Genomic DNA, 18,848 nt, shown 5'->3' with positions numbered 1-18,848 from the left:
TGAGTAATGTTACAGATAAAACCCGTCTCTGAATTTCAAGCCATGCAATGAAGGAAAAATGCTGGCTCTGCTGTTATTTTGTGCTGCCATCTGGTGGGCTCTGCTCAAATCAAATCGCTCTTGTATCTGGGAGTGCAGCAAAGAGCCATCACTGCTGCTGCTGCACATGAAACCAGACAAAACTAAACAGGCTGTGAATTTGTTTTTAGATCTACAGTCTGTGAGTCTAAAGTACTTTTAATTGCAAGCCAATAGAGTTTTTCTTTTGTAGTTTTGTACTGTTGGCCTATTTTTCCAAGAGGACTGTGCAGATGGCATAGATTTACTGAACGATTATCCCCGTCACTGATCAATTGGCTGCTTATTATCGTCTTGTCTGGTTAAGATTTTCCCTGGATTCTGCAGTCGTGACCTGAAAGTCTGCTGCTGTCCTTGGAAAATTGTGTTTGCCATGTCCCTTTGGTAAACAGAGAAATGTTGCCTTCAGATGCTGTGGGAAATTTGCCAGTCAACCCCAAAATGTGGTAACAGAATGATCTGTGACGCACAAATGTTTGAGATGTGATGATGAGGGGTTAGCTGTGTCAAAATAGTAAAGGTAATGTAGGATTGCATTGTGTTGTGTCCAGTTATACTACAAAGCATCATGACGCACTATATTTAACATGTTATCATTAGAAATGTTTTAATCTAGTATAACACCTACAACATGTTTTCTCCTCTTGATTCTGCTACACATAATAATAAAATATTTAAAGAAAACACCAAACAGTCTTTTGCAGAACTAACTGGAGGAGGAATAATATAGTAATATGGATAACTATGTTTAAATTTGATCATCTTTAGATAAACATATAATTAATAATATCTACATACACCAACTTCACTAGCTACACTTGTGTTTATTATTTACATTGTAGTTTTCAGTAGTGTTAAACTGGACTGCATTGTATTGAAAGGTGTTACTAATATTAAGGCCCTTTCATGTATGTAAACACCTTTCAATATAATGCACTCCTGCACAACAACAGCACCCACTAGGACCTCAGTAATAAACATAAAGTATAACGGAAACATATTCTTTATACTGTCATTGGTTAGTTCACATTGGATTGTACAAGTGTACCTAATGAAGTGGACGCTCAGTGTAAACACACATACATAAATAAATTAATAACATAGAGAGAGAAAAGTACAAAAATCATGCATTAATCCTTAAGAAAAATCCTATGAGGACCCGAGAAGACAGATAGATATTTTACCAAACACAAGCCACTAAAACATCTTCACAAATTTTTTAGCTGAAGCTGCCAACATCCTTTCCATCCTTTTCCAGCAGCTCTGTGGGTGTTAGGAAGTACGAGGGCGCCGTGAAGGCAGCACAAGCCCACATAGTGCTCTTCTTCAGCACTAGGAGCAGCGGGCCAGCCTGCAGAGCTCTTCCGGAGGCGGATAATCCTCCATCTCTACACGAAGTCCTAATGCAATCAGGAAGGAATTGCTTGAAGTCACCTCAAGAGAAAGCCGTTTTGGGAAACAACCTGCAAGTTACGAGCCAGGAGTCCAATATTAGGAGAGAAAAAAAAAAGCTTGGACGAGCACAGGGATGGATATTTGCGTGTCACATTTTCTTTCTTGTGTAAATAGCAGAATCTGATGAACCGATCCTCTATAATGTGACAGCTGCTGTCGCGTTTCATCTCATTTTTTGTGTGTGTGTGGAGAAACTACTGAAAGAACATTCGCATTTTTTTTTCCTCTTCGTCCAGCACCATGGTGACATACAATCTGGTTTTAACTTTTCTTATTGCGGCTCTTTGGCGGGTTAGTGGCGTACCACAAACTCCTTCAGCCGCGACGCACTTAAATACAACATCATCATCATCCATCAACGGCGAAAATGAGATGACACACAATGTGACGGATGCCACCGTGGGATCCAGGATTTCACCCTTAATGACGCATCTCCCAACTCTGAAAAACATTGTCATTTTCATCTGCGTGTTAACAGCTGCTCTCATTACATGCCTGGTCATCAAAGTGGTCAGGTAAGCAGGTTGATGTAACTGTCTCTCTTTATAGCTGTGAGACCTCTAATAAACCAGCCATACGATGATTTATTCCTGCTATGATAGATTTAAATGTCAGTAGGTGGATAAATCGAACAGCAGCATGTGTCTGTGTTTATCTCGATGTGAAGCCTGGAGGAAAGGTCTGGGCCTGGTGATAATGTCCCTACAGGGGACTATAGTGTGGTGGCACTTGATATGCAATCTGATTCATGTAGTCTATCATGTGTGACCTTTTTAAATCAGTGATAATGTTCTGTGAAGTACTTTTTTTTAACACTTCTGATCATCACCAGCATCTTTTGCATTCATTATTTGGGTTTATTGTTGTCATATTTCACAGTAGGACTGCATTTAACAGTAATCTTAGTGCTGATTCATGTGTTGTCATTTATTTGCAATTTTTGGTCAGTCAATCATTTCATAAAAACACCAAGCTGTTAGGACTATAACAGAAATTTGATTTTAACCCTCTCCATCTGAAAAATGTGTTCACAGCATAAGTGGTTTGATTATTTATATATCTATATATTGTTTCTTGTGCTCGTGTCTCATGTTTTTGGCACTCTTTCTCCTCCCCACAGATCTGGGAGACGAATCAGAAAAACACGAAAATACGACATCATAACGACACCTGCAGAGCGTGTAGAGATGGCCCCTCTTAATGAGGAGAACGACGATGAGGATGACTCGACTCTCTTTGATGTCAAATACAGGTTTGTCCTGTTTTTGTTGTTGTTGTTTTTTACATTTATGTTCATTTAAAACCCAAGTAAAGAAAATCCCACACATATCAGACTATGATTTCCTGCATAGACGCAGCAGAGACACTGTAAAGCTTTTATTTCTACAGACATGTATCTGAAAAATATGCCTGAAGAAATACTTTAGAAGGGTTTGACTGAATGCCTCTACTTATCTCATTCGTTACCATTGTAGTCATAAAATGTCTTATCCCTTATCCCTCTCTAAGTAAAGCGCCTTGTGACTCTTGTTTTGACTATCCAACTTTGAAGGGTGGCGCCACAGTTTGGGCTAAGCTTGTGCTACTAAAGCAGGAGTCAAGCAGTAAAGTAGGAGTCTCTCACTGCTTTTAGTAGTACTTGAAGCAATATGACGCAGTACAAACTGTCCATACATACAGTGTAACTGTAGAAGAAACGCTGTTTTTAAAGAAACTCTGTTTTAGTTCATGCCATGTTGACATTAGGTTTCACCCTTCCGTCTTTTCTATTGTTCTTTAACACACAACCACTTCCTCAAGGGAAGATATGGTGTCCTGTTTACCTGACATTCTTGACTTCCAAGTCAGACAGGACTTAGGCCAACATATTTCCTCCTCACCATGTCAGCACTAACATCAGATCAAATGTGTAAATGTGTGTCTTTTTACTGTGTTTTTTGCAGGTGAATCTCAGCACGGACAACAATATTTGATAACTCCTCTTTTGCCCAAGACAACTCAAGTGATTTTTTTCTGTATTTTGTGTTACCAAATCAGTGACTTCATATGCTGCTTGTGCATGGCTGTTATCTGTGTTTAAAGGACTGGACCCGCATAGATATCACTGTTTGCTACTTTACTGATGTGGCTCAAATAATCAATCAGACTGTTGAGTTGATTTATTTTGTTTGTTTTCTGACAGTTGTTGCATTTACATTTAAATTTGTACACTTGAGGTAAAGTATGCTGGGCTGAGGAGTTTATGATAAGGAACCGATGCCTGCGTTGAAGCTACTCATAATAAAATGTAGGATTAATCACACTTTGTGATATGAGTGAACATGTAATCTTTAAATACTTGGTGGCTACTAAAGACCATCATAAAATGTTAACAAACAATGTGCAGAGAATACTTTATTGCACACTCTGACGAGTGATATACAGTAATTGATATTTTTAACAGAAATTTCATACCAAATATATTTCTATCTACTAACCACTTTATTGTGCGTATATACTGAAGGTTTTCTGTCCTTATGTATGGAGCAAGCGTATATTTTTTTACCGTGTGTTGTCTTAGACATTCCTATTTTGCTGCTATCTCAGCTCAAGTTTTAAGTTTTCAAAGGTTTAAATTTGATTAAAAGCTCAAAGAATATTGTCAGGATATATCTGTGAAGTGGTTGTGGAACATTTGCTGACATTTGTATGTGAATGCTGTAATGCTGTTGTAATCAATCGTGACGATTGTGTTTAATGAAGAAAACGCAGTTTACAACAGGTTTAAAGATAGCAGTGATGTAGTTAAAGTATTTGACATGTTTGACACGCACCCAGTGTCTTATTTTCTTAATCAAAAACCATGTTATATCCTCATATAACGTCTGAGATCGTAGGTGGACAGATAGTTCAGTGTTAAGTCTCCTGCAATACTTTCCATTAATAGCTCACTGGCTCTTTTAATAAGTAACTTTAAAGGAGACAGGGTTTTTTTGGGCTAAGTTGAGACTCTGCTCACCCGTACAGCTTCTGATTAAAAAATATCTTTTCAATTTGATGTAGTATTTTGGTAAAACTGAGCAATGTTTCATAAATCGGTTACATCTTGTCAGACATTTTCCTCAAATGTGATTTTCCCAGGCTCTCGGTGTATTAAATTTACTATTTTAGATGCAGCAGCACTGTTATACCAAACTATGGCCCAGTGTTTTTCCTTGAGTAAAGGCAACACTAACTTTGACCTAGTTTTACTTGAAACTGACAACGTCCTGACATGATTCGAACCTTTAAATAAGCATTAAATGAAATTGTATTATGTTATATCTTTAATTTGAATGCCAGATTTTTAATAATGAACCAAAAGTCGGATTTAAAGTAAATAGAAGAAGGAGCAGAGGGGTTTACATACCTTACTTCTGTCTGCACTCTAAGTGTGATTAACAATAATACAGAGTCCACCTAGATCAGGTTGCAGAAGATGTGAGTGTGGTGGGTGTCGTAGGTGACCTTCTGTTTTAATCCAACCTGTCATTTGATAGTGCACCATGGCCTACAGGTGCAGCTGTTTCCAAATGACCTCCATCCTCACTTAAAGCTGCAGTCTTTGACAACATTTTCTTTCCAGGAGAAAGACATTCGCAGAAGACTGGATACATTTATTGTCAGTGTTTGATACAAGCGTTATGCAGCAGCTGTTGAATGTCTAACAAGGTTTTTGAATCATGTGTGAATCAAACATATTTTTGATATGCTTTAATGTGTTTAATGTTTTCCATCAGACTATATGACCGCTGTCCATGTCAGTATTGTGTCATGTTTAATTTTAGTCTTTCACTGTATGTGCAGAAAACTGCAGATCCATTTAAGTTTGTCTCAGGCGAGTGTGTCACCTTCGTACAGTTCTCCTCCTCCTCCAGCAGTTGTGTGTGTGTGTATGTGAAGTTGTGGAAAAATCCTGCTCATTTAAAAGATGCTAATTCTGGACTTTTATTATTATCTGCCACAGAAAAGTTCCTCTTGTAAAATGAATCAAAGTCATCGTGGTAGCTATTCGAGAACTTGTTAATCTACCGAATCCCTCCTTTTTAAACCAAAAGAAAGTTTAATTGTTCAAACTGTATTTGTTTTATTGAAAACACTTCCCTGCTCGGTTTGTCACACAGACGTGGATGTTATGTGTACCCACGGCTCTTCCCTCAGTTTCCATTTATTTGAAAACACTACTGAAATAAAATGGCTTCCTTTGAAGTGTTGAATCATTTTAAGGGAGAGGCTTGAAGTGTTGTTGTTGTTTTTTTCCCATTCTGATGTTTTTGTGTATTTTCTGCCACAGAAAAGTACATTCACTTTGTCATAATCGCACAATGTAAGCGCCCTAGAGTCATACTGAATATTTTAAATACAAAAAAATTGTATGTATCAAGACAAGACAAACATGCAAAAGCTAACATCTGTTTGCTGGAATATAGTCATGAAACAGATGTTAACATACAGTATACATGATTAAAAAAAGTATAGCACAATCACCACTGTTTCACAGCAGATACTACATGTCTGTAGAAGGTTTTTTTCAACTGTGGCAAATTCCACATTCTGGGTTAATAAACTTAATTGTGTCGGTCACAGACTGTTGCTATTTTTTGCCCGAGCTCTGACAAGCTTTCACAAATAAACCTTTCATTGCTTCAGGCTGCTGACGTCTCTGGTACAACTTTCATGTTCAGCTCTTAATTTAACTGGCAGCGTACAGTAGGACAACATGCGAGTCAACAGACGCATCCTGTCAAAACAACACTTTTATAGACAAATCACATGACTGGAGGCGCATGAGAAGCGACTTGTTTAGCTGCAGAGCTCTTCGAATATTTTAAATACTTCTGTCAATTCTTATTAAAAGGCGGATTTCTTTTGGTTAGAGAAAAATAGCCCAAGCGTTTTGGCGAGAAGCCAACACAACTCCTAAAAAGACTCGAAAAACTCAACAACATACTTTTACTGATATAATCCAAATCGAACTGATACATTGGATTGGTATTTGCCTTAAATAAGTACATTTTGCACATTTGTTTCATTTTTTAAAAAAGTATTTATTCTTAAAGGTCCAGTGTGTACAATATTATGGCATTTAGAGTGAAGTTAGAGATTCCAACCAACTGAATACTCCCTACCTCGCCCTTATTCAAGCATGTAGGTCACCGTTTCTCAAATTATGAGTACCATTCGTGGTGGTACTTGGAGGAATCTGTGAAATGTTTTTTTCAAACATGAAATAAATTAATTTAAAAAACACATTACACTACAAAAAATACTACAAAGATTTTAAGAAAAACAAACTATGGGATAGCTGGAATATAATTTAAAAAAAGTTTAGCATTTCCTAAAATATTTGGTTTTAATATCAGCCTGCTATGCAGTCACATTCTTGCCCGTTGCACACACACATGAGTTCAGATGTGACAAAAAAGGAAGCAAGTAGAGATGAAAATAACTTCAGAAGTACTGCTTTCCAACAAATGAGCTCTGGTTCTTGAACTTATTTCATTCAGGATTCAACAGTTAACAATAAATAATCAGGTTTATTATACATAATGATAATTATTAATAAGATTAATAATAAACCTGTCTGCGGCTGAAAAGGGTCAGCCTACATGACTGTATTTTAACACCAGTCACAATGGTGGTACTTTGAAATATTTTCTGAGGTGGTACACGTTTGAGAAACACTGATGTAGATGAAACTTGTGAATGAGCGGTGTTTGATTTGTGTATTGTGCGTGATGTAAAATCGTGGTCAAACATGGCGGACTCTGCAAAACAGGATCCATGACATCTATAGGTGAAAGTGCTCATTCCACAGTAACAAAAATATGATTCTTACTTATTTTCAGGTAATTGTACATGAATGAAAGATCCCCCTAAATCTTATACACTGGACCTTTAAACAATCGTGTAGCTCTTCATTTTTCCCACCCTGTTAAGAATAACTTGGATAAACCTTGAACATTTTTTATTTCTGGGCATGTGTTTACCCATTTTTAAATGGTCAAATTTATTGATTATAGGCACAAAATACTGGCAGCTTCCATCTAATGTACAAATCAACCTATACTGGTTGAACACCAATCCAAACACACTGTACGAGTACATTATTTCAAATGACTAAAAGGCATTCAAGTTGTCAGTTCCAGTGTTACTGCATTGAAACTTTTGCTACCGGTGACTAGGAATTCATTTAAAGCACATTATGAGGCTTATGTCTTACAGCGTTTGTAAGAATATCACCAATACATTCATTTAAAATAAAAAGCTAAAGCTCTTCTTACTTCCTAACACTACACACACACACATATACTACAGTCTGAGCTCACCGAGTACATTTCCAGCGCAGAAACAGGGCTGTGGTGAGAAACAAAGTGAGTTTACCCTCTGCAAAGTTTGTGCAAACATTCTTATGTGAACAGTCGGTACACTCCTTTATCCTCACAGTAACTGCATGTTACCACCCGTTCACTTGTCTCTCAAGGCAACCTAACCTTATCAGGTGGCAGTTCTGGTTGACTGGACTGCTTATGAATTACCTGTTTTACTGGGAAACACCAGTTGAAGGTGCTTTATAAGAAGCTACAAAAATGTTCTCTATCAGAGGAAAACGTGTTATCAAAAGTGGAGCTTTTAAAACATTCTAATCAAAAAGGGTTTATCTTATCAAAAAACAATGTTTCAAACAGTTTACCAACCTTTTTTCAACAGCCTCCCTGATTATTAAGTGCTTCCATCTTGTGGCCCAACGAGTGCCTCACAACTGCCATTAATCTAACAGCTCCTCATGCTGCCAACATGCTGGGTAAATTATTATAATACATTATTAATAGAGCCCTATCGTACCATAAATTGGGGATATTAATTCATGGCACCTCATGATTCATTTAGAAAACACAAATATGTGTTCTGAATCCTGAAACTTATAGTGAAAATATGTGAGTGCTTCAAATCGTCTAAAATCAACATTCAAAAGAAAACAGATGGACTCGACAGGATCTCCATGAACAAAAGAAAAAAAGGGTCTCGTTATTTTTAAGGTTGCCATAGAAATCTCATTAAAAAGTAAAACACAGCAGTCAAACAAGTCACAAAAAAAGAGCCCGAAATAGAAAAAAAGTTCATTCCAGTTGACGAAAATAAGTTAAGTCAAGTTTCATAAAAGTACGGCAACAGTCAAAAGAGTGGTTTCCATGGAGATCTCCCTTTAAGCTATTTGCTCTGGAGCGACTTCTGTGGTCTCTTCTCCACATCACAGCTCCCGGTGTGGAGCTGCAGCGCCCCCTGTCTGTGCAATGCGCTCAGGGTCCTGAACTCCAAAGGCATGGTGTGAGGACTCGAGCTGGAGGTGTACTCGTACTTAAGAGTATCGTAGTAGTGGTATTTGACCGGTTTTCCCTGCGGGTCGAGCGGAAAGGGCCAGAAGCCGTAAAGATGGATTTCCTCACAGAAGCGAGTTGCCATCGTGTACATGAGGAGCCCGGTGGTCGGACGCTTGATGTGCACATTGTTGGTCAGCCAATACCTGTTGACAAAGACATGCAGAGTGTGATTAGCTGCTTCGAATTATTCCATAACGGTCTCCTAATCTAGAAATGCAGCAAGTGGAAGAATATGTTGAAAGTCTGCAGCCTTATCGCCTTCAGTAAGACCTTTCTCCCTCTGGGTTTTGATATCAAATTGATATACAGTATGCTGGAGCACACAGAGTGGAGCTGAATCCTAAAAAGGCACACAAGTCAAAATGTAAAGCTTGCCAGATATGTTTACTCTGGCCCCTAAACTGCCCCTTCGAGACCTCGCTGCTCACAAATAATCAATGAGTGACCTTTTGTTTTTCTCTTCCACTTGCTACTTCAAAAATTCACCCTCTTTACAAACCATTCAGTCTAATAGACCAAAAATCCTTTTTTACCTTATGCCGAACCTTCCAGTCGATTCATTGATAGTTAATTTTGATCATTTCTCAAGCAAACACGTGAAACATTCTCTGGTTTTAGCTATTGACTGGACAGAATAATCAATCTGAAGAAGTGATTTTTGTCTTTTTTTACTATTTTTGTGACATTTTGTTCTTGCAGTTCATTTCTAATTCAATTCAAACTGGCTCGAAACTCGTGAAACCAGTGTCGTTTTCTTTCAACAAATAATGTCTATTTGTCTAGTCTCAAGATGCTGAAATAATGGAAACTAAACTGTGAAAAACGGATTGGCAGAGCATTTGCTCCTTATCTTTTCCTACCTCTCGAAGGAATGTTAGAATAAATTACTTGTTTGCTGAGCATATATGCTCTTTTACTCCAGCAGACTAAACAAAACACTCTACACAATTGCATTCCCCTTCTTATAGGGTGACCTAGGAGCTCCTATTAACAGTGAGATGCCTCGTGCCGCCCCATGGGAGCAGCTTCGGGGAGAGGGGAAGGTGGTCTCGGTCATTCACTCGTCCCAACTTGATTTTCCTTTCCAGGCACAAGCTCATTTCTCCAGCCTCGAGGCTATTGCTGCCTGCTCCCGCTGTGCGCTCTGTGGTTAGTGTGGAAGGTCGAGTTGAGATGCAGAGGTTGTACTATTTAAAGCACTTCATGCGCCATGAAGGGCAAACAGTGGGCAGGTTTACAGTCCAATCAACCACTACAGCAGGTGATTAACAAGCAGAGATGGTGCTCTAATTATCAGTGAATTGGTCTGGTGTGGCATTTGGCTGGAGTGAATACAAGCAGATCTTTTGTCCTCTGCTGAGATCAGGGGGGATCATTCATCAGACACCACCATAAAAAACGACAAAGGTGGGCGTCTCGTCTCCAAGATTTCAGGCTAATTATTTTCTCTTGTAAAACACTGATCTTACAGACTGTTAACCACATGGCCCAGTGCTACTCCTCTGCAATACTGAGTGTTAGCTGGGGCATACGAAATGCCATAATTTGGTCACTGACCAGTGGTGACTGGTTGTGATAAAAGAGAGGCAAGGACAGCAAAAAAGAACAACAAACTGTATAGAGGGATTTTTTTTTTTTAAAGCCTGAAGGCAGCAGGGGTATTTGGCAAACAGCAGCATTCCTCAAAAAAAGATCCTTGACCAGCAGTGAAATAAATCAACACAAAAAGTGAGGATTAACTAAATATAGAGACCTGCTACACCACAGCTTAACAGCATCGCTTATTATCTGGGCTATTACTGAGCTGCTGCACCAGCCTGTCAACAACAGCATCTTAATAACATCATTTCAATCTAACAAATTAGAAATATTTCGCACACAACTGAATCATACAATTGATCTCCTCATAAATGGAGTTCAACATTTGGCGAAATGCCCTTCTTTGCTTTCTCGTAGTGGATCGATACTATGAATGACGCTTTATCCATCTGCTCAGCGGATGATACGTCTCTGCTGGTTGCCTGGCAACCGCACACTGATGACAAGACTCCAGGAGGTCATTGCACCCGACTCTTGATCACCACAAAACAAGTCAAAGCACGCCAACTCCTCCTGTTAAGCATTTTGAGCCTGATAGCATGATAGGAGCATCGAGAAGGAAAAGTCTGTAGGTCCAACAACTATTTGATGAGACTTTCTCTGTCACCATCATGAGGTTGTTGAATGAAATGTCTCGACAACTACCGTCACTCATTCTTCACGCTGTCATTGGCTGTGCCTCAGTACAGCCTCACAGTGCTGCTACCATGGTTGTAGACTCTTAGTCTTGATACATTTCTGCTTGATTGGATGAAAACAAGGATTCAGTATGATAATTCATGATCTTTAGTGGTGTTGGTGGGCACATTTTTGAACTTTTTTCTCCAGTTTGCAGTCTATAAGCTACGCTAATAGCCTCCTGGCTCCCGCTTCTTACTTGACGTGAGAATAGTATCGATCCTCTCATCTAACCCTCCACAAGAAAGTCTAGAATGTTACCCTATTTGTTCAAGAGACACAGAGACATCAACAATTGATCCTAGCACACAAATCACACATAAAATGGATAAAAGAGACAGAATCAAACACACAAAGACAAATGTTATACTTGATCAGGACAGATTTGGTGAAACAACTCAAGGTGCATGGAGTGATTAGAGATCGGAGTAGCGTTCTAGTGATCAGCTTTAATGCCGTTTAAAAATAGCCGCCTGGGCTGCAGATTAAAGTTTGCAAACCCCTTGATTATGCTGCTCACAGGTGTTCTTGTGAGACGCAGCGCGTCAGTATCTGAGCCACATCTTACCCTCTGACAGCGTGGAGGAGGCGCAGCGAGGGGAAGGCGGTGCGTACATCCACAGTGTGCAGCAGGATGAGACGAAGGGCCCACTCCACTCGTTCCTCTCCGCCCTTGGCCATGAAGGCTGGGATCCACAGCACGCTGCCGCTGAGGCTTTGAAGGCGCTTCAAAAAGCGATCCCTCCACTCTTCGCTCACCAGGTCCTGGAAGGCTCGCTGCACCACTGATGGGTTCATGGTCACCAAGTTGGTCCGCCAACCCACGTCCCGATAGTATTCCTCCACCGGTGCCAGGTTACACCTAAAGACAACAGGCACGGGCTGCTCAGAAATATAATTTAATTATCTGATTTTTCTGTCTTTTATTCTGTATTAACATAAAGCAAACTTTAAGTTCCTCACTGAGTGTGACGAGCAGCCAGCGCAGCTTGAAACCAGCTCATAAATTTACAAGAACAAGGAAGTCCTCTGGAGGGGACAGACCCATCACACACTTAACATCCCTACTGTAATTCTCTCACAAGTTTAGATCTAGCGACTGATAAAGCTGACATCCCACTTCTCCCCTCACATTTTTCTTTTTATTAACACTCTCATGCTGAGGAAGGCACAGCCGATAATACCTCTGCATGTAGTGGACTATTGTTAATGATTTAATTAAAACATTGTTTGACTGGTGGCACTGAGCACTGAGGTACTAATGAGAGACAAATTCAAGGGATAACATGAATAAATCAGCAGAGAAACAGGACATGGGAATCATTTGCAGTCTTCTCAGTCTCACGAGTGAGCTTGGAAAAAAGCTAATGCAATGATACCAATCATGCATGTCCTTAAAGTCAGCCTGAGTTACATGCATTACCTTGAAGTGAAATTTTGGGGGCTGGCACGGACTATATATCGAGCATCACTGAAGCGGTTCTGGCAGCTCACAGTGGCCATGGTGACACTTTACATAGACACCTTTATTTTGCTTCTTTCCTTAAATTTATCACCCATCCGTCTACGTCCTCAAGCTTGACAAACCATTTTTTACGCGCAGCACTTTCTACCAGGAGGGAAATAGAGTGGAAAAGCAGAGGACGGCGTTTTGTTAATTGATGTTAGCCACCAACCTCTAAATAAATGCCAGAAAACACAAAAGCTGGTAATTATCTTCATAGTGAAGCATATCTATTCACTAAAAAGTTTGGCAGGAAAACTCACACAGGGTGCTTGATTGCACACTAATCTAGAATGTATCCCAGAAACTTCACTGATAATTGACTTTTCAGATAATACGTTACGATACGTAAATTGCAGTAGTAATTGTAATAAAGTTGTAGATACATTTTCATTGGACACTGACTTTGTGTCTCACTAGTTTGGCATTTTAATATGGGGACTTATGGAGATTGACCTGTTCTGTTGCCAGCCTTACACAGCCACAGAGGTTATCTTCAATACATCACTGACAATTGACTTTTCAGATAGTACGTATATTTTAAGTTTATTTACTGTAAATTCGTTTATTGAGATTTGTCCAAAGTTGCAGATGCATGGTTTTCACTGGACATTGACTCTGTGTCCGTTTACAGTTCAATAGTTGCTGTCAATATACTATGACAGCTAACGTATCTGCTCTAGCAAACAACTGCAAAGATTACATGCACAAGGAAACCAAATGTGCACCTTCCTCTGACTAAACCACATCATTCAATGATTAGTTTATGTCATAACCACTGACAGTATAAAGAAAATCTGTGATGCCACACAGGTTTCTGAGTGTGGTGGCTCTGGCCTTCGCCATGTTGGTAGTCAGACATTTTAATATAGGGACTTATGGAAATTCACTCGTTCTGTTCTTTTAAGTTTATTTACTGAAAAAGAAAAAAATAAAAAATTTAATTCTTCAAAAATTATGAATCATCCAAATTTTAGATTTGATTTTGGGCTGCATGGACATTGACTTTGTGCAGCTCAATATACTACAACAGTTTTAGGAAACGGGTTCAAAGATTACACGCAAATTGAAAATAAACGTGCACCTCCCTCTGACTACACCAAATACAGGTGATATTATTATAGCACTGAGCTGTAACTAGCACATTACCAAACACCGTCAACCTACTTTATGGAAACCAAGTGTAGGGCAGAGATCTATATATAGCTGAGACATTATCTCCCTCCCATCATCTGATATGTGAATGCCAGAACAAATTCCTCAGCCTCTCAAAATGCCACATTCCCTGTTGTCTAGCTTCAGCCAACCATTACCGCCATGCCCTGGCATTATTATCATGCTGCTGGAGTCTTGAAAGAATGACCTCTTCCTCATCAGCACAACATTGCAACACTTAGAGAAGACATGACGTGCAGACAACAGAATCAACTGCAGAATAAAAAAAGAAAAAAAAACAGAGACATTTAAGGATTTTTAGACCCATTCAAGCTTTCGATCAATCAGCTGAATGAGATGCTACCACAGACAGCTACTTCCTGTGCCATTTATACAAACAACATTGAAGTCATTGATTTATGTGAGGACGTTTCTCACAGAAGATACCTCCACATTCAGAGCTTGTTTTGTTAGATTGTTCCCAGCAGAATCCCAACCACAATACTCTGTTTTTTCTATCCCATTATAAAAAAAACAAACCCAGACCAATTTATTTTCTGCCAATGACAAGTATGAATAGTGATGAATAACCCACTCAGTGAGTGCTTTGCTTGTACCCAAACACGAGACGGAGACGGCTGAATTCTTCGTTAAATGAAAGCAGGAGACCCCCAAGAGAGAGTCTGTGTTTCTCTGACAGACACAATGTGTTTCCGTTAGCTGCAAAAGCTTTTCAAAATGTCAGTTTAATGTATAATCATGCATTTAATTGCTCTCAGTCTGGCAGTTTGTTTCCAACTTTAAATCATTTAAAAAAAGCTTTGACAGTTTTGCTAGTGCAATTAATATATTTCCAGCTGTGTGAGCACCGGCTCTAAACCTGAATTAAAACCGAGACGAGAGAAAGGAAATGAATTATACTCTCAGTAAAGTGAGATAAACCTAAAATTTAAACTAATGTGTGAGTATATTTCAATTACAATCCACTTTAACTTGCATGTTTTTATGATTTATTTTGAAGTGGAAGGCTTCCAGCACTGAAATCATTTACCCCGTTTTTACCTGATAACAAAGTCGTGAGAGTCAATCTCGGATCCACAGCTGCTGTTCAGCAGGATCCCAGAGTTTCCCACGATGGCGCAGCGCCTGTGATGCTGGTTCTTCATGGGGGATACAGTTGGCAGAAGACGGTAGAGATTTTGTGAGATGTTTGTGGTGCTGTGGCGATCAAAAACATAGTGGATGATATCTCCTGGCTTCAGCGTGCCCTTCAGAATAGAGATGTCTCGCTCCGGATCAAGAAATCTCAAAATATTCTTCCTGTGAAGAAAAAGAGAAAATGCACACCACTATGAAAGTCTCTGCTTGCCTTGAGTGGAAATGTTGAGATATTGTGGAGAGTGATGAGTGCCTGATGAGGTTGGAGAGGGTCTTGTTGAACGTCCAGCTGTTGGAGTAGAGCTTGGCAGTGTTATTGTAGCTCGGGCCAAGATGATTTGCATCTTTGCTCAGTCTTGTCAAAGCAGTCGGGTCCACGTGTTCTGCAGCCTTTCTAAATGGGAATGGAAAGTCACGTTACTGACACACACATTCATCTTTACCATTCTGATCAATAACAAACTAAATCTTTATTTGGTCTGTGTATTGTGTGAGTTAAAATCTTTTTATTGATTTTCTAAGAATAGAGGGTCTCAGACTGAGAAGTCCTCTCACATTTGTGATTTGTGGTTATATAAAAAGTGGGGGACTGTAATCATACACGTTTACTTGTTCTTAAGTAGCCAAACATTTACTATTGTTAAGCTGCTTTTACTCTAATTATCTTGTGTAGCACAGTATTAATTAAGTTGTTTTAATTAGTTCCACCTCTCAAACACCGTCACATCAACACCAGCAAGATGAAGGAGATGGTGACTTCAGGAGGAACAACATGAACAGAGACTGGATACTGAGATGGGTATTGGCTACCTGTAACAGCCCGTGTTAAATTCAAATCAAAGTAGTCTCCGGTTCTGCGCCCACCTACTTTTGATGCCCTCAAACAGGCATATGTTACCTCACGTCTGTTGTGTTCCTCAAATGAACAATGCCTTGCTCTGCCACCTGTTAGCTCAAGGCAATCCAGACTCTTCTCGTCTGTTGTTCCCGTTGTTGTAAGATCCTACCAGTTCCTACCAGAGCCAGGCGTTCCTCTCTACATTCAAGAAACTCCTGAAGACCCAGCTCTTTAACGCCAGCATGTCTTCATGACTTTTTTATATATATTTCTTATTTATGAGTAATTTCTTATCTACTTTATGTATACGAGCTGCTGTGACAAACGTGGGATCATTAAAGTCTATCATATCCTAACAGTAATCATGATTTGATAACCAAACACATGCCACTGAGAAAATTTTCCACAGCGATACTGTGTATGCAGCATTTTAGCCTAATTATGCAGGCTCTTTTACATAGAAATATTGCTAATTTGACTAAAATAAAACATCTGAACTTCCCTCGTCACCGTGTATGTTAACAAAACTTCTCTCGACTGGGCTTAAAACGCACCTCAGAATGATTTAAATGCGCTAGAAGTGATTAGTTATTAGAAATACAGCATTAGTTATAGGTTTAATTCAGCTTTACTGTCATGGCAGATGTTTTTTGTTGTGACATGGATGCCACCAGATTGATGGGTATTTATAGCAGCAGCTGCCTTCTCGCTGTAAAAAGTAATGAGACACTCGCAACGAATGACTCACTGAGTTATCAAAGCTGCAAAGGAATCAAATGACCGATGCCAACTGAAATTTATATATTAAGACTCGTGAGCTTCCCACGGGTAGTCTACACCTATATGTACATGCATATATATATAGATAGATATACATGTGTGTGAGTGAGTGTGTGAGGAGATAATTGGATTTCAGACCTGTGCAGTTTAGGGAGGATCCGGTGCAAGTTGGTCTTCTTTGAATGTCCATTGTTTCTAGACAAAAAAAAAACAAAAAACGTTTAGATTAAATTATGATTCACACTCTGCAGCCCGAAGTCTCGGCTGATAATGGACGGATGCTTCGAATCCTTCCTATAATGGTATCATGTAACAATAATGTCTTCAATGCGAGGCTTACTTTACAGTGCATATCTCTTTTAAGACAGAATGAAGGTGAAAAGCACATCAAGGTGTTTTTAGAGCGATCCACTGTGGGCCCATTTGCTGATGTAATGAGGAGAAATGTGACCTTAATGGAGCCCCATTATGCTGAAAGGAGGTTTTCTTTCCACACGGGCTGTTGAATACGCCAGCCAAGATGCATTTACAGTAAACACAATGTACGTGTGTACAGATTTTTAAGCATGAGTCTAGTTTGCATTCATGACCTTGGTCAGATCTGATCAAATCGTGAGAGCAGCAGTGTGGAAATGAAGGTAGCTGCTGCTCTGACAGACGGGCGCACGCGTTTGGTGGCTTTAAATATATAATTACATTAAGCTACATTTATGCACACTTGGAATTGGTTCTGGTTCTTTTCCCAGGGCGTATCACAAACCAATATGACCTCATTACGATGTGAGCCACAGCCGGGTAATTGCATTCAAAACAAAATGTTCTCGCTGAAAGGGGGGAAAAGCGAGAAAGCGAGACAGAAAGTAATTTTTAAGCAATTCAGGTGATCTTTGTGGCTGAAGATGATGATGAGGAGAGGAGAGAAGAGGAGGACGCCGCACTGTTCGAAGTGACAGAAGTATTAGGATGCTGATTTAATGATTTACTTATATTTGTGCAGGTCAAATGCAAGTGGGGCATGTGTGTGTGTGTGTGTGTGTTAGAAGATTTCTGCTGCACTGCTCAACATTTCAAAGTGTGAAAATGAAAAAGAAAAAAGAGGAAAGCCTCTTTTGTTTCCAATCTGGTGCCCCCCTCTCCTCCTCCTCCTCTCTCTCTATATCACACACACACACACACACACTTAGAGTGTAAACGTATCCTATCCCGCATGCAGGCTGCTGCAAGACAAATAGCCTAATCCTTGGAGACCCAGGCAGGCTACTGTCGAACAGCTGCTACTGCTGCACCCAAGTGTTACAGATCGCAGAAACAAACCACACACCCAACTCGAAAACTTCCATTGAAATTCAAATAAACTCATTAATTTCCACTCATTTTTTTTTCTTTCTTTCACCACTTCACGCGTAAAGAGAGGAGAGAGGAGAAGCCTGGAGGAAATAAACCTGCTGGACAAGAAAACAATGGACCACACACATACACACACACACAATAAACACACACACATGCATGCATGCATACACACACTGCATGGATGAATTAAGGTGATCCACTTACGCAGTTTCTTCCTCCACTTCTGCGATATCATCTATGATCAAAACCACAACCAGCAGCGTTACAAAGCCGAACAACAGCGTGCGGAAGACCAGCGGCATGGCTGAGGGGGGCGGGTGGTGTTGGAGGTGGTATTAGTGGTGGAGGTGGTGTTGGTGGTGGAGGTGGTGGTGGGGGGTCTGCAGGCTGGAGTCGCTCCTTTCACCAAACACTGTGTTACATTCACCTTCCTGTGCTTTTCATTTAGAGAATCCGCTCAGTCATCTCTCGCATTGTTCTTATCGCCGGTGTCGGACTCGAGCAGCGGTCCTCTTTTTTTTTTCTCTCCCCCTTTCACCCCCTTCTCCTCTCCTCCCTTTAGATGATGAGGACTGCCTTGTGTCTGTTGTTGTTTCTTCTTCTTCTTGTTCTTCTTCCTCCTCCTCCTCCACCACCTCCTCCACCTCGCCCCCGATGGAGCGATGCTGCTGCCGTCTCCACTGTTACCTCTATTCCCCAGTCAAACTTTGAAAGCGTGCACCTCCGGAGCCTGCCATGGGAGCAGTGAGATGTGGACCACATGCAGCCTTAAAGGCGCAGGCAGAGAGCAACGCTCCATCTCTAACAGCCACTCACTCTCCAGGTGATTGTTGGGAGGTGGAGGACCACCACG

At 40.1% G+C, this 18,848-nt stretch overlaps 2 protein-coding genes across 2 annotated transcripts; one reads left to right on the top strand and one right to left on the bottom strand.

Annotated features, from left to right (window-relative positions):
- The first annotated feature begins 1,393 nt into the window (after positions 1–1,393).
- fam174b (family with sequence similarity 174 member B) lies at positions 1,394–6,201 on the top strand. The gene is made up of 3 exons (XM_010734310.3): positions 1,394–2,048; positions 2,654–2,785; positions 3,477–6,201. Exons 1-3 carry the CDS (start codon positions 1,774–1,776, stop codon positions 3,478–3,480), a joined length of 411 nt encoding a protein of 136 aa, XP_010732612.3. The 5' UTR covers positions 1,394–1,773; the 3' UTR covers positions 3,481–6,201.
- A 1,335-nt stretch (positions 6,202–7,536) lies between these two features.
- On the bottom strand, positions 7,537–18,848 carry st8sia2 (ST8 alpha-N-acetyl-neuraminide alpha-2,8-sialyltransferase 2). The gene is made up of 6 exons (XM_010734311.3): positions 18,200–18,848; positions 16,784–16,840; positions 15,281–15,421; positions 14,932–15,189; positions 11,779–12,072; positions 7,537–9,076 (listed from the first exon to the last, which is right to left on the bottom strand). The coding sequence occupies exons 1-6, from the start codon at positions 18,295–18,297 to the stop codon at positions 8,764–8,766; spliced, it is 1,161 nt and encodes a 386-aa protein (XP_010732613.3). The 5' UTR covers positions 18,298–18,848; the 3' UTR covers positions 7,537–8,763.

The sequence above is a fragment of the Larimichthys crocea genome, chromosome XXI (genome assembly GCF_000972845.2).
Source record: "Larimichthys crocea isolate SSNF chromosome XXI, L_crocea_2.0, whole genome shotgun sequence".
In the NCBI taxonomy this organism is placed as follows: Eukaryota; Metazoa; Chordata; class Actinopteri; family Sciaenidae; genus Larimichthys; species Larimichthys crocea.
This window is presented reverse-complemented; position numbering and strand designations above follow the sequence as displayed.

Bases quoted from the DNA above. Each gene is read 5' to 3' on its own strand.
- fam174b (XM_010734310.3), top strand. From the start codon at position 1,774: ATGGTGACATACAATCTGGTTTTAACTTTTCTTATTGCGGCTCTTTGG. The intron at 2,049-2,653 runs GTAAGCAGGTTG...TCCTCCCCACAG, and splicing joins CTGGTCATCAAAGTGGTCAG to ATCTGGGAGACGAATCAGAA.
- st8sia2 (XM_010734311.3), bottom strand. From the start codon at position 18,297: ATGCCGCTGGTCTTCCGCACGCTGTTGTTCGGCTTTGTAACGCTGCTG. The intron at 15,422-16,783 runs GTCTGAAATCCA...ATTCCCATTTAG, and splicing joins ATCCTCCCTAAACTGCACAG to AAAGGCTGCAGAACACGTGG. The intron at 9,077-11,778 runs GTAAGATGTGGC...CTTTGTCAACAG, and splicing joins CTCCTCCACGCTGTCAGAGG to GTATTGGCTGACCAACAATG.